Source organism: Hippocampus comes, unplaced genomic scaffold, assembly GCF_001891065.2.
Source record: "Hippocampus comes isolate QL1 unplaced genomic scaffold, H_comes_QL1_v1.1 scaffold57, whole genome shotgun sequence".
Lineage (NCBI taxonomy): Eukaryota > Metazoa > Chordata > Actinopteri > Syngnathiformes > Syngnathidae > Hippocampus > Hippocampus comes.
The window spans coordinates 3,060,820-3,074,830 of NW_017805039.1; the positions used below are offsets into that span (position 1 = coordinate 3,060,820).

At 41.8% G+C, this 14,011-nt stretch overlaps 1 protein-coding gene across 42 annotated transcripts in view; it reads left to right on the forward strand.

Moving 5' to 3' along the window:
• Positions 1–14,011, forward strand: part of kcnma1a (potassium large conductance calcium-activated channel, subfamily M, alpha member 1a) — a 151,850-nt gene that overhangs the window by 41,535 nt on the left and 96,304 nt on the right. For all 42 annotated transcript variants that reach the window (XM_019864062.1, XM_019864063.1, XM_019864066.1 and 39 more), the window contains exon 2: positions 4,627–4,797. In XM_019864062.1, coding sequence (XP_019719621.1) covers positions 4,627–4,797 — 171 coding nt within the window. The remainder of the gene's footprint in view (positions 1–4,626; positions 4,798–14,011) is intronic.

Below are 14,011 nucleotides of genomic sequence, written 5' to 3' on the forward strand. Positions count from 1 at the left end.
TAGCCCAAACACTCAGCTTTTTTTTTTTTTTTTTTTTTTTTTTTTTTTTAGGGATGAGCCTCATGAAACCCAAAAGATAATCAAAACACAAACATCCTTTATGATTTTTTTTTCCTCCAGTCTTATAACACTTTCAGAACTGGACTGACAGTACTGCATATAAGCATATACAGTAGATCACTAATGCAAGTTGAAAAATGCCAGAATATGCCACATCTTACCACTGATGTCACTTGTGTGAGGCCAAATGAAAAAAAAGTAATTTCAAGTCAACAAAATAGTTATGTTGGTTATGTTACCTTTTCAAGCTCTTGGAGATACGAGTGCTAATGAGCGGAGCTAATGGTAGCTGTCTCTGCTAGCTAAACAAAGCAAACTTCTTTGCTTGTTGTCTAGATGTATGTTTTGCGACAAATTAATGTTTAACTTCTGGCTGTCATAATTAAATGTACCTAAATTAATTAACTTAAGGGTCCACTCTAAAAATTGTGTATTTTATTACTATACATTTTCTGTTGACGTCACACACCACTGGACACACTTACAACAGCATGTTTACACATTGTTTTGTTTCGGTGCTTATTGAGTGTTTAAATACATCGGTCGTTTGTTGCCATTGCAACATATTAAACGTGTAGGATTCTCTGATTAGCAGAACGGCAACTGCCAAGCTAGCCGCTATCTCCTAGCCTTGGGAGTAAAGGTTGTATCTAACTCAGTGGCAAAGGTTTGTTTTTTTTCGTCAGGGTTCGTTCGAGATATTTTGAATGTTCAAAATTTGCTGGCGACAAGAAAAACTGTTCGCACCCATGGAAGCTTTGCAAATGTCTGGCGAACATCTTTACGACCTGTAGCAACCTTGAACGAACCCCTACGAAAAAACATTGTTTTCTTACACTAGCGAGCCTTCGCCGCTCATTGAGATACGGGCTTTCGGCAAATTCATTGCTGTTTTAGCCTCAGTAAGACAAGCTGTCAACTATTCCGGGTCATTAAGTGAAACTGTCTAGTTTTATTTCCACTTGTCTTCCTACAGTCGGGCAGTGAGAGATGTTTGATTTGTGTAGGGATCGTAGATTTTTATGATGGCCACTTTGTGATCTTTTGCGTCTCTGCCACGGCTTCCAAAGTTTCCCAATACTCTGTCAACGTTATGGCCCTCACATTAAAGATTAGGACATTTGGAAATGTATATCATAGCTGATATTAAATGGTGATGATTGCAGAGAAAAAAAAAATGAATGAACAAAAACAAACACACGTCAGGTCACATGGCTGTCTGTTTCAAACATAGCATCAACATTTTTTCCTCTCGTGAAATATTATCATGAGTGCAAGTGTGCAAATTTCAAAATGATACTGCAGGTTAGCGCGTTTACAACAAGAGGAGGCATTGTTTGCTCTGTGACTTCAATGAAGTGTTGTTTTAATTCATTGTTTTAATGATCCGCTTGAACGCTGCTCTGTTCTGTGAGACGTCTACGGCCAAGAAATTACTGCAGGGCATCGACATCGCTACCGCAACATACTTGGAGTGCTTTGGGGCAGGCTCGCGGCCAATGCGAGTGAAACCTTAGACAGACACACGCACACACACACACACACACACACACACGCACACACACACACACACACACACACACACACACACACACACACACACACACACACACACACACACACACACTTGACATGGAGTGCTCCACCATGTGACCAGTGAGACAAACGCTAGTTGCGTCGTGACTTCTGAGAATGTTAAAATGAGCGGTGAAGTGTGGCAAGGTGTTGGACATTTAATTGGTCCATTTAGAACTTGCGTTGTCACTATAAAATGAGTTTGCACTTTTAAATAGTTTCTACATGTTTTGAGCCCCAGCTAAAAAAATGATCATTATCTAACATTAACATGAAATTTGTGAAGTTGATATGATGTTTCAGAAATGGGAGAGGCACTAGTGAGTGGAAGAAATCCAGTCGCGGGTACACCTTTGTAAGAGCAACGTCTATCTCATTGCAAGTGCAAAATTACAAGCTTTTTTTTTTTTTTTTTTTTTTTTTGCGCCTTGTCAAAATAATCAAATAGTGGGTCTGGATTACTTTCTGTTCCAGTAGTCAACAACAACTTACTTAAGTAATTGAATCGTGATCCTCCTATCCTTTCACGACTCAAGATGCAGAGGTGGTATATCTACTCCTTCATTTGAGTTGACTACTCTGTATTTCTATCCGCTTCCAGCCAGAGCCAGCGAAACTAGGCCTGATTCTGTACCAGACCTTCAACGTTTGATCCTTGCGTCAGCGGTTGTTACACATTTTGGACTAAATGTGTTTGATTACATGCTTGCTTGACACTTTGAGGCCGTGAGTCCCCTAACACTAATAACCAAATAAAGCATAAATAAGCAAATTAGCCACTGGCGTTTTCAAGATGGAGTCCCCCGTGGCAAGAGCAGATAATGATCTAATGACTAAGTCTGGCTGTTTTAACGCTAGTTTATTGGCATTGTTCTAGGGGGTCGGAATCAAATTAGGAAAATGGCAGCTGTGTCCATGCCTTATCATTATGAAATGTAATCCAATTTGACGAGACAATCCTCTTGAAATGGACAGAGCAACCTCTCGAGCTCATCTGTAATAGCTGTGCTCTTTAGTCATGCTCAAGTACTCACGTGTCGTATGTCCGGGTTGGTCTTTGTGGCCTCGGGGATCTATAATGGTCAGTTTATGGGTTGCCGGGTCCATTTGGTTGCTAGGTACAAGCGCCATGTTTTTTTTTTTTGGTTTCATCTACTTACTCCCACGTAGGACTTTGTGGTCCAAGCAGACACGGGAATTTCCCAGTTTATATGCCATCGTATTTGAGGCTTAATAGAGGTGGAATGTCGACTGCAGTGACTAGGGTTGCCCTCTATACCGATACTAGAAAAGGACTGCAAAACCGCACCAGAAAAAAAACAACAAATTACACTATGTCACATATTTTCAGTACCCATGTACCCAAGTTCCAGTGTTTTGAATTCCAGTGTAAGTGTTGCGCTAAATATGGAAAGAATAAAATGCAGTCAAATATAAAAATCGTATCTACCTGGATATCTGTAATTTTTTACCATGTAAAAGAATTTAGTCTTTATCAAATAAAAATAATAATAATATAATGCAAATTGTTTTTCTGAAATGCGTTTTTCTTTTTTTTTTGTATTTTAAATAAGCCTTTAAATCTCAGCAGCTGCAAAAGAATCATGTTATTTTTGTTGAAAAATATCCTAGCATTTAAATCCATAATAATAACTCAGCTGTGGTGTCAGTTTTTCTCAAATATTAAATTGTTATTTTATGGATCACTGATCGTGTTTTCACTGTGAGAGGGAAACCTCATAAATCCAAATTTTGAAAATGTAATATTTTTTCCATAAATTGGGACCATTAGTCATTCCAAATGGGTCTATTATTTTTTACAAATTAACTAATCTGAAGTGTTTAAAATAGCTTTACAACTAAAGCGATACCATGTTCAGTAACTCCAAATTGTTTTCCCAGTTTTCTGCACAATAACTGCACATTTTTTTTCTTCACTGAAAAGTTGCTCCAGTGCAGTACTGCTGTTCAGTGAACGTCATCGGAATGGGCCACAATCCACAAGATTGAACGTCATTGCAATTCCGAGAATCCCCCAAAGATGCTTCTCTTTTATGGATATGACAGATGACATTTTGCATACATCTTAAGGGTATAGGAACGTTGCAACATGACAGTCCCCCCCCCCCCCCCCAATGTCCCGCATGCACCAATTAGCATTGAAAGGCCTGCACGACAGTCACCTCAAGGAGCAATTAACTTAAAGAAGCATATGTGCGGAATGAAAAGAGCAACTATATACACCATTCTGTCATTTTCTAATAAGCGCCCATTCAAACACAAGCACTCAAACGTGTGCAGCATATAGCAGATGGATGCCATTATGGCCTAATGGCTCTTTCTTCCCGCCTCAAAGCTTTTGAAACTAGTCATGAATGTGGACATGCTTACTGAAGCTTTCCCACTAAGTCTCAGATATATTGTGAGTGGCTCGTATGACAAAGTTGACAAGTATCGTGATGACATCACTCATCAGACTGTTGTTGTTCCCGGATAAAACATTTGCAGTGGACACTGAACATAATTCCATGAGACTGACCATTGTTTTCAAATTCATAAGAAATGATGATATTCGTCAGCCGGTGGTCGACTGGTGAGCACGTCGGCCTCACAGTGCAGAGGTGCAGGGTTTGATTCCGGCTCCGGCCTTCCTGTGTGGAGTTTGCATGTTATCCCCGTGCCTGCGTGGGTTTTCTCCGGGTACTCTGATTTCGTCCCATAGTCCCAAAAACATGCAGTGCGCAGGTTAATGAAACACTCTAAATTGTCCCTAAGTGTGATTGTGAGCGCAGATGGTTGTTCGTCGATGTGTGCCCTGCGATTGCCTGGCAGCCAGTTCAGGTTGCCCCCCCCCCCCAACCCCCCTCACCCAATACTCCCCGAAGATAGCTGTGATTCTTCTTCGACTTGTTGTCCTGTCCGAGAGTTCCTTTTTCTCTTCTTTGTTGGCCCTTAACAGACTCTTTATTTATTTATTTTTTTGTATTACAGGAGGCCCAGAAAGTGAACAACCCCGCCAACAATCAGGCAGCGGACAGAGCGCTAAAGGGTCCTGATGAGAAGACGGAGGAGGTCCCCGCCAGTGAGGTGGGATGGATGACTTCGGTCAAAGATTGGGCCGGCGTCATGATCTCTGCCCAGACGCTCACTGGCAGAGTTCTGGTAGGTTTTTGTTTTCTTTTTTCATTTAGAAATGTAAACATCTCACAATGTTGAGGTTGAAATTCATGAGCAGTGTGTTGTGCACTGACATGGCCACTTTGAGCTAAGTGCTGCATTTTTAGGCTTTCTCCCTAGGGGAAGCCCACCACAACTAGTTTTCACACTCAAGTTGGCCTCGGCCCAGATTGGCTCAGCTCAATATTTAGCCCGGCGCTATCAAGTTTTAGTGTGCATTGCAGAATTTAGATGAATGGTCTAACTCTGAACATGCAAACCAACTGTTTATACCTTTTGATGTTTCAAAGTACAACTCAGGTTATTATAGTGCGATTTCACTCCATCCTGTATTGCGCAAGTCCTGACTCCAAAGTTTCTTCCTGTTTACATTTTTGTCACCCAATAAGCGTCAAGCATTTTGGTTCACCACACCAAGGACACAACGTTCCCAAACCCCTGATTCAGACCATAATAAATTTGTCATCCACATCCCACATCTTTTTACGTCATGTACAATCCGGATTTATCGCCGCCACACACCGTTGAGACTTTATTTAGATTCCACAGGGAACCTTATTTGATGTCAAATTCTGGCTCGAACGTTATATTTGGCCGGCACTGTCCAATTAGCAATTATAGCCGACTTGTGGCATGCTGTTGTACAAGGTGCTGTTTACTCTGCCAGCTGAACCAATGAGTTCAGTTACACGCTTACAGTATGGTAATTTGTCACGTAGGAGTGGCAGATACCAAGCTGCCACTTTAAATTGAGAATGTATTGCAGTCGATTAGAAATGATTTGAAAAAAAACAAGATGTGATTCTCGTGTAGATTTTCGACCGGGATTGAAGAGGTTTCACGAAAATATGGCATTTGCGATGTAGGAACGACAGCTATTTTATGCCGAGTACCTCCATGTTCAAGTGCTAATTAATGCGATTCTGGCGCTGTCAATCAAAAGTGAACATCGTCATATATCGGAGCTCATTAGAGTGCAAGTGTAGCCGATGAAGTTTCAAATGAGTATGCATGATCCCCATTGTGTTGAGATGAGATTTTTCCTTGCTGGCCTTAAAAATGTAATTATGATGAGCCCTGAATCATGTGCCACACTGCGGGAAAAGGACAGAAGATGTGATATTATACGGTTTGATGGTACTGCCGCAATTGTAGCCCGACCTAAAACACCTCACACCGGAGTATTAATAGCCATGTGTTGGTTGAACAATTTAAAATATACCGTGAAACTGGAATTCTTGTTGCAATTGAGGCAAAATGGAGTACAATGATTGGCTGCCTCCAGCGAAGACGCTGTTGATTGGAGTTTGCCGTTGAAAGAAAGACAACACAATGTCACCGTTGGGAATGCACTGTCACCTGAAAAAAAACAAAAATGATGCTACATTTGTGATTTTAGGGGTCTGATAGCTTATCACTGGGGCAGTTTCCCAAGGTGACAACTATTGCATCCTTTAAACACGGTAGCTATTGGGACCCTACCATTTGTAGGCAAATTATCGTAGGGTCCATATTACTGCAATACGTATTTTCGGGTACATATTTATACATAAAGGGTACGGTCTAGACCGGGGATGGGCAACATTAAAAAATGGTTCACTGCCGCACCTGATGATGAGTTTTAAGTTGTAATGACATTCATTAGTAGTACTTCATCTCCATTAAAGAAGAAAATCAAGCTAATGGCAACACCGCCAACATACACAAAAAGATGAAGGGCCGACCATGTACATTGACATGTATATAATCTCATGTCCAGGTGTGGTACTAGATTGTGAGCACTGTATCTTAGCGTCAAACACATTGAATAATGTTTACTTGACCTTATGACGGAAAAAAAGGTGACATTCCCAGGCCGCAATGCAGCCTGGGAATGGCCGAAATGTACGCAAGCTACAGATGTTTTTTTTTTCCTTCACAAAAACTGTTGCACTAACTGCAATCAGTAAAGGAGGTAAATAGTAACTTAGTTGTTGACTTTTTTGGATAAACTGTACTTGTGAAGTTTTAACGCAACATATTTTACCCTCACTTGAGTGTTTTTGTGAAGAAGCACTTTAACTCCGTTGCACCGAGCTACATTCACTACTTGTGTTTTATCTATTACCGCATGCGCAGTCAATTTGTTTTCGGTTTGCTAGAGAGACTTGAGCCTCGGGCGCTGATACGTGACACCGTTTCACCAATTCATCGTAACCTTCACTGAAGTTTGACTCCGATTCACCAATCAAAGAGAGCCAGGCCATCACGTAACAGGATCCGACGTATCTCCAGCTCCACACAAGTTTTCAAAGTGACTAATTTATGTGAAGGATGGCAGAACAGAATTTTGGGGGGGGGCTTTTGCGAGAGTCACATTATTCCAAAGAAACAGTACTCTTACTGGAATACAATTTTTGGCACACTAACTGTGCTCAGTTGTAATTGAGTAAAGTCTGAATGGAATTTCAGGAGCTGTCGCTGTTAAGTTTGCCGTCGTGTGACAGTTGCTTCATACTTGGCCAGGGCAGTGAGGAAAAGAGGAGTGGATTGGAGAGGGGAGGGGGGCTCTCATGGCGGAATATGACGAATCCTATGGGGAGCTGTCAATTTACAAAATGAGGCTCTCTTTCATCCACTGGCGTGGTCTCACACTTTCATCTCCAACTGCGCCTTAGAGCTCCAGCTCCATCCAGCCGCTATGCATAAATGAATGTGAGCGAGTGACATAGAGGCAACAACATGGAGCACGACACAGGAAGAAGAGCTGGCGAGCAATGAGACACCAGTTGCTTTACGGAATCTGCAAGGAAATATCACCTTTCGTTTGTGTGACATCCACAGGGGACGATAATTGTGACCAGTGTTTCCCCCGCCCCCCCGAGTTTGCATAACGTGATGTGATGATGTGCAGCACAAAGCGTGTGTGTGTGTATATATATGCAGGTGAATACTCTGTGTAGGGTGAATGAGTATCTCCTCGTGTGGGCGCAATATGTACATTTGTAGATGCTTGGATTTGTATACACACTACACTGTACTTGCTCGATCGCTTGGGTAGGCAGTGTGTGTGTGTGTGTGTGTGTGTGTGTAGGTGGGTTAGTGATGGTTGTGGGACTGGTGCACTCCCATCAGTGTTTCACCGCAGATCAAGATTAGAACGAGAATCTATGTACACAAAACCTGGCCGGTAACCATAGCAACTGCTGTGTAGTGGGGCTCCGTCATCTGACATTAAGGGGGTGTCTGCCTCAACTGAGCAAGTTTAAGCAACACTCCCTCGCACGCAAACACACACAAGTGGCATTCAAGCATCTTGATCCCGACTCCATCGCATCCAAATGGAAGAAGCGAAAACGCCCAAGGTGTTGTTGCTCAAAGCCGAGCGATGCAGTCACAAGTGGGCCGCACTCAGGATGTGTTGAGGGCGCTTTCAGATCTAATCACTCTGATGGAGTTTAGGGGCCACCTGGGCCACACTGAAGGGCCACCGAAGAGGCATGCTTGCCTCGTGTGTGTGAACAGAAGTACGTCCTCGGCTAACTATAGCACTGCTGGATTACACTCGTCTTTGGGATTTACCTGCTATTCTTCCTCGTGATCACAAAAGTACAGCTGTTTATAGTTACGAGATGTCGACAAAATACAAGAATCTTTGTATGTTTTTTAGTCAACAATACCTGTTTTTTTTGTACACTTTAACTCTTTCAGGGACAGCGGTTACTACAGTGGACAGCTTATCACATTATCAGGTTACAGGGTGCATGAAAGGGTTAAGAACAATCCGTTCTCACATACTTCTTTTGGTAAAATGAGGCCCATTGTCCCCCTTTGGAGGTGGTAGAAAATGTCAACCCACCACCCATTGTTTGACTCTGACATGTTTATGAACAGATTTGCAATCAAAGCTCATACAGTATGGCAAAAGGCAGCTGTTCCCTTGTGGAAGCGATGAAGAGTGGAGCGTAACCCGCCTTGCTTGTAAACACGGTCCTCCTCTTTTCATGGTTTGATTTCCCGGCTGACGGACTGTGTTGCTGCATACCGCTGTCTTTATTTGCATATCGAGAGGATGAATGAGATGCAATGTGGAGATGCATGTAGGAACACACACTTTTTGAGCGGTCGGATAGCATTGGATTATCGAAAACTAGGGAAACATGATTTCCTGGAAACCCTCAATAAGAAATCGTGGGAATGAACAGTAGTGACCCGGGAATTTGCTAAATTTACTGACTGAATTAACCAACAACTCCCAAATTCAAAGGCCTGGCCCCCAGCCTCCTATTTTAATGCTCCACGCTGTGCTGATTGAGTGGCGTGGTGGTCGCTCTTTTTCACCAGTGCGTGATTTGACTTTGCCCAACTGGTTTCGCTCTGATGAGAGTGGAATTGAACATCCACCCACGGCACATAACCATTACGATCTGACATGTGCTGCATGAGAAACAGCTCATTGTGGTGATTAGCAAGAAGGCTAGTCGAGCAGAACCCTATTAAGGCTTCATGGTATTGTTCAGAATGTGTTCGCAATGTCAATAAAGACGGGGCTGTAGGCGTACTCGGCCACTTACAGTCCGTGTTCCAATTTAGGAGTCCATCTTTGTGCCTTGTGTGTTACAGCCTGACATTAGCGCTGTTAATAGATTTGTCAAACTTCTCATTTCTAGTCGAGCGTCACGTCATATATCCTTTTTCAATAAGGCACCGTCAACCTTTGTGCGCAGGGTCAAGATTAATGTTCAGGTGAGCCCTGTCTAAGGATGTCTTTGTTTTTCGCCTGTTCCATTTTTGGAATAGCACCACATCAAATATTTAATAGCGTCTGCAGTGTGGCTTTCAGCTCACTCCGGAGCTCAGGGTCGAAGCGGCGACAGACATTGACAGTAATAAAAGTAATCGCACGTGACCTCCCGAAATGGAGAAGGAAATGGACCGATAGGTGTATAAGCGTCATTTGTGTGGACTTATGCAAAGCAGGAAGGAACTTAGCAATTGGAGTGCCACTTGCAGTCTGAGGAGGAAGTGATTCTGAGAGCCCCCGTGAGCAGCTGTTCACTCAAAACGGGCTGCCTGTAGGTGAAAGGCATGGCACCTCTGGATGCCTCATCAAGCACTTGACAGGGGAATCACTCCAATTGCTTTGCGGAGAGACCTCATTAAGCACCCAAGGGCACAGCGTCCAAAGAAATTTCCCGTCGGACAGCTGGAAATGAAAGTGGCCTGAAATTCTTTTTTTGGATGCTTGACTAATTGATTCCTGTGTTAATATTCCACTGATAATGTATATAATCCCATAACGTCCAAGAAAAACAGGGATTATAACCTCCAAATGTAGATAGCTCCCTGCACGGTGGATTCGCACGGCATGGTCGTTTCCAGAAATAGGTCAGGTCCCGCCATGTTTCTTAATGGGATCTTGGGCGGCAACCGGGGACCATCTGCTCACAAAGCCCATGGTCATCCCTCTGCCTGCCCACCAACCTAAAACATTGCGTATCCAAATGTATTTTCTATATTATGTCAAATCCAACACGTACATCTGTTTCTTTTTTTTAGAATGAGCATTATTGCTTGTTAAACTTGAAATGACCTTGCAGATGTTCACCTCCCCAAACGTTTGTGTCCAAATAGTGAATGTGTTCATGTACATACATACTGTACATGTAGTGGCCTAATTTGAGGGCATTTTTAGAAACAAAGTATCTGCTTTCCATTACATGTTAAGTGAAAATCTTTGCGACAAAGTCCTCTACCATACCTGCTCTACATCTGTAGACTTGATCTTTACGACAGCTGGCACTAGTTGATACCTATCCAGTCAATTCTGAGTCGAAATCAGTCCAGTAAAATAGTGTTATTGAGAATTTATTTGAAGGAGGCATTTATATGAGAGGAGGCTTTTATTTGTACATATGCTGCTGCGTGGGTAGAATCCAATGGACCATTCTTGGGTCCTGTTAATGCAGCGCAGTTGGAGGTAGAACAAGGTAGGTCGGACTTTTGGCCGAAATGGGAACACCTCAAACTTCAACCACGGGGTGATACAGACTCAGTGCAGATTTGTGTTATTTTACTGATGTGTCATATCTGATATTTCTTTCTAGTGCTTTATGAATAAACATATTAATAAAATAAATAAAAATAATTTATTTTCCGAAGGCGCACCTACAAGCATTCAAGTTTCTCAAAAGCTGACAGTGTGCCTTGTAATCCGATGTGCCTTATATATGATCAATATTCTGATTTCTTTGACGTATTTTAAAAGCGCTTTGTTACAGCTGCAGCCGTTGTGAAAGCTCTATATAAATAGAGCTGTATTGTATTGTATTCCCTTTAGCGTAGCTGCTATCATCACTTCTAATCTATGTGCCTTATAATCCGATGTGCCTTATATATGAATCAAAATAAAATAGGCCATTCATTGAAGGTGCACCTTATACTCCGAAGCGCCTTATAGTGCGGAAAATACGGTACTTCAGTCTAAACATGGAAGTAGAGAAGGCAGTTTGTCACTTCATATCCTTCAACGAACAGAAGCACAATTGTGGGCGTATTGGCAGCAAAACAAAGTAGGCAAGGCCACTGAGTATATGTTACTTGCGATGTATTGTGTTTACTGTCCTCAAACGTCCCGTTGTGCAGAAAATGAGTGTGAAATTGTTCTCGCCTGCTCCCTGGGATTGACCTCTTTCCTGGTCCGAGAGCAGCTGTCATTCACTGTGTTCTCCGTATTACTGCGTTGTGTTTACCTCGATGTTTTACACGAGTGGACCGACAGTTTGGCAATTTTTTTATCACTACCTACAATACATTTTGTTTTCTGCATGCTGTACGTGCGTGTGCTCAAGCGGCTGTATCCTTGTTTGCTTGCCGGTGTGTGTCAACGCACGACTGTGTGTATGTCTGTTTAGCCTCGCTGATTACGCTTTCCCGTCGAGTGTGTGTGTGTGTCACTAATTTATTGCTGTCAGCAAACTCCTCAGCATGGGTACAGCTGTCAAAACAGCCTCAGCTCCTGCGTCGTGACAACGGTTTCATCCCTTTGCATGAAAATAACTGGCGGCATCCTGCACCGTGCAGGCCGCTTTGTTTGCATACATCGCCCCGTTTGCAAACTTGAGGCTTTTGCATCAGTGGTTTGTCCAGCCAAGGGGAGCCCTGCATGTGTGAGGGAATTCATGAGGAAGTTGGACACCAAAACAAATCCACCCACTCACCCCCTCGTGATAAAGGAACACACAGAAATATGGCTGAGAGAGAACACGCCAAAAGCATCATTGCCCTTCTGGCAGGGGTGACTCCCAACTGAAATGAGCCTTTTGGCAAAAATTTGGATGCATTTCCAATTTACATCTTCGTCCCAAACTTCAGATCGTATTAATTTTGATGTTAATAATAAAAGAAAAATAATCCCATAAAATCAATTCATTGAACATGTTTTTCAGGCCTTCATTATTATATTAGCAGATTTTAAATTCAAATTTATTATTTTTTTAAAGATGAATCACAGAAATGATTGTTGGATGTCACACGCTTTTTAAAAAATCATTTATTTATTCATTTTTTTATGTATCTATTTATTTATTGCCACCCCAGTAATAATTATATTATGCAGTTGTTTTTAATCTTTCTACTAACATACTTTTGTTCCAACAACTACAAGTACTAATAGTTAAACACACGCCGTAATCATGTATACAGTGGTTTTAATAAATTTACAAAGCCCGCAACATTTTTTAAATAATTTTTTGTGAAAACAGCTGATGACTAAACGGTGACCTTATTGTAATTTTCTGTGTTGCTGTTTTTTTTTGTTTTTAAAATTTTATTTTATGATTGTACTATTGCAAAATTCCTGATAGCACAAATAAAATAAATATGACATCTCACAAATTCTGCTCAAGTGTTTTGACTTCTGAGCACAATGAAAATAATTTCCTTTCTTTTCATTTCACTTCAGTCAGTCACCACAAGTGTTGATAATATCTGTCATATTTTACATTTACTCTGTCCATTGTATTGTATCACATTGCATGATTTGTTCATTCAAACCTGAAAATATCTGCTGTGAAAGAAGTGCATGGAACACAATTGCATTCTCCATTCTCAAAGTCATTGGCTGTCCAGTTAAAAAAAAAAAAAGGCTTTCTGGAAGCGCATCAATCATGTTATTGCGTGAAATAAACAATCGATCGCCGCATCCCGAGCCAATTTCTCCGTAAATTAACAGCAGTGGACACGGACAAATCTATCCATTTTTCACCTCTCCTTTTGCCATTCGCCAGTGTGTTCCACCGTAATGAAAGTCAACACCGGAGCCAAGAAGCTTTTATTTCCTCAACTCCAATCCTGCATCCCCTTGTCCCTTCTTGTTTTCCTCCCTGCTGTTTTGTTTAGCCGCCTTATCCGTTCGGCGTTTGCGATCATTTAACTGCTCAATCAATAGCAATCCAATTGGCATAGACCTGCATCCTCTGAATGGTGATGAATAGCTGTTGATGGCTGTGGAAGAAACCCTGCAAGCAGAGTGACTGAGTGGGAGAAAGTGTACGCCAACGTCCTCCCGGTTGAGAAATATGACGGAAAGCTCACAAAAACATTGCCCTAAAGGACAGCCATGTTTTTTTCATAAACGATCTCTATGAAATATTGATGGCTCAATCCCAGCGAGGCACTGATGGGTGTGGTTCTCTCTGCATATAATCTTATTTGCTTCGATCTATTTGAGCCTGTCATCCTGGAAAAAAAAAAGAATTTTTCGATTCGGGAGACCCACTATGGTCATACTGTAGATGGAGCATACTGAGAACATATTGTTATTAGTATTGCGGTTTTATTTGTGCCAGATACAATAAATCTGAAAATTGTCCGTCCTCAGCGTTTGTTAGTTTGACATTCTATGAGCGCACCTGAAATACGAGCGTGTTTACATGCACATTTGATTTAATAGTTTCATGCAATCAAGTGGCTGTATGTTGTTGATGTTTGGATCCAGCGTGTGATTTACAAGCACAGGTCGCTGGCGATTTATGGTTGCCATGGTCACCTGTTGTCCGTGTGAAGTCTGGCTTTTTCTGAGATGCTACTACTTGAGAAATGTGGATCTATTGTATGGATGGACGTGTGTTTTATTAACCCTGTGGGTGTAAGGTTTTCTTGATAGATGCATATAAAAAATGTCTAAAAATCATGCACTGGGTAGTGAAGGAGTGGAATG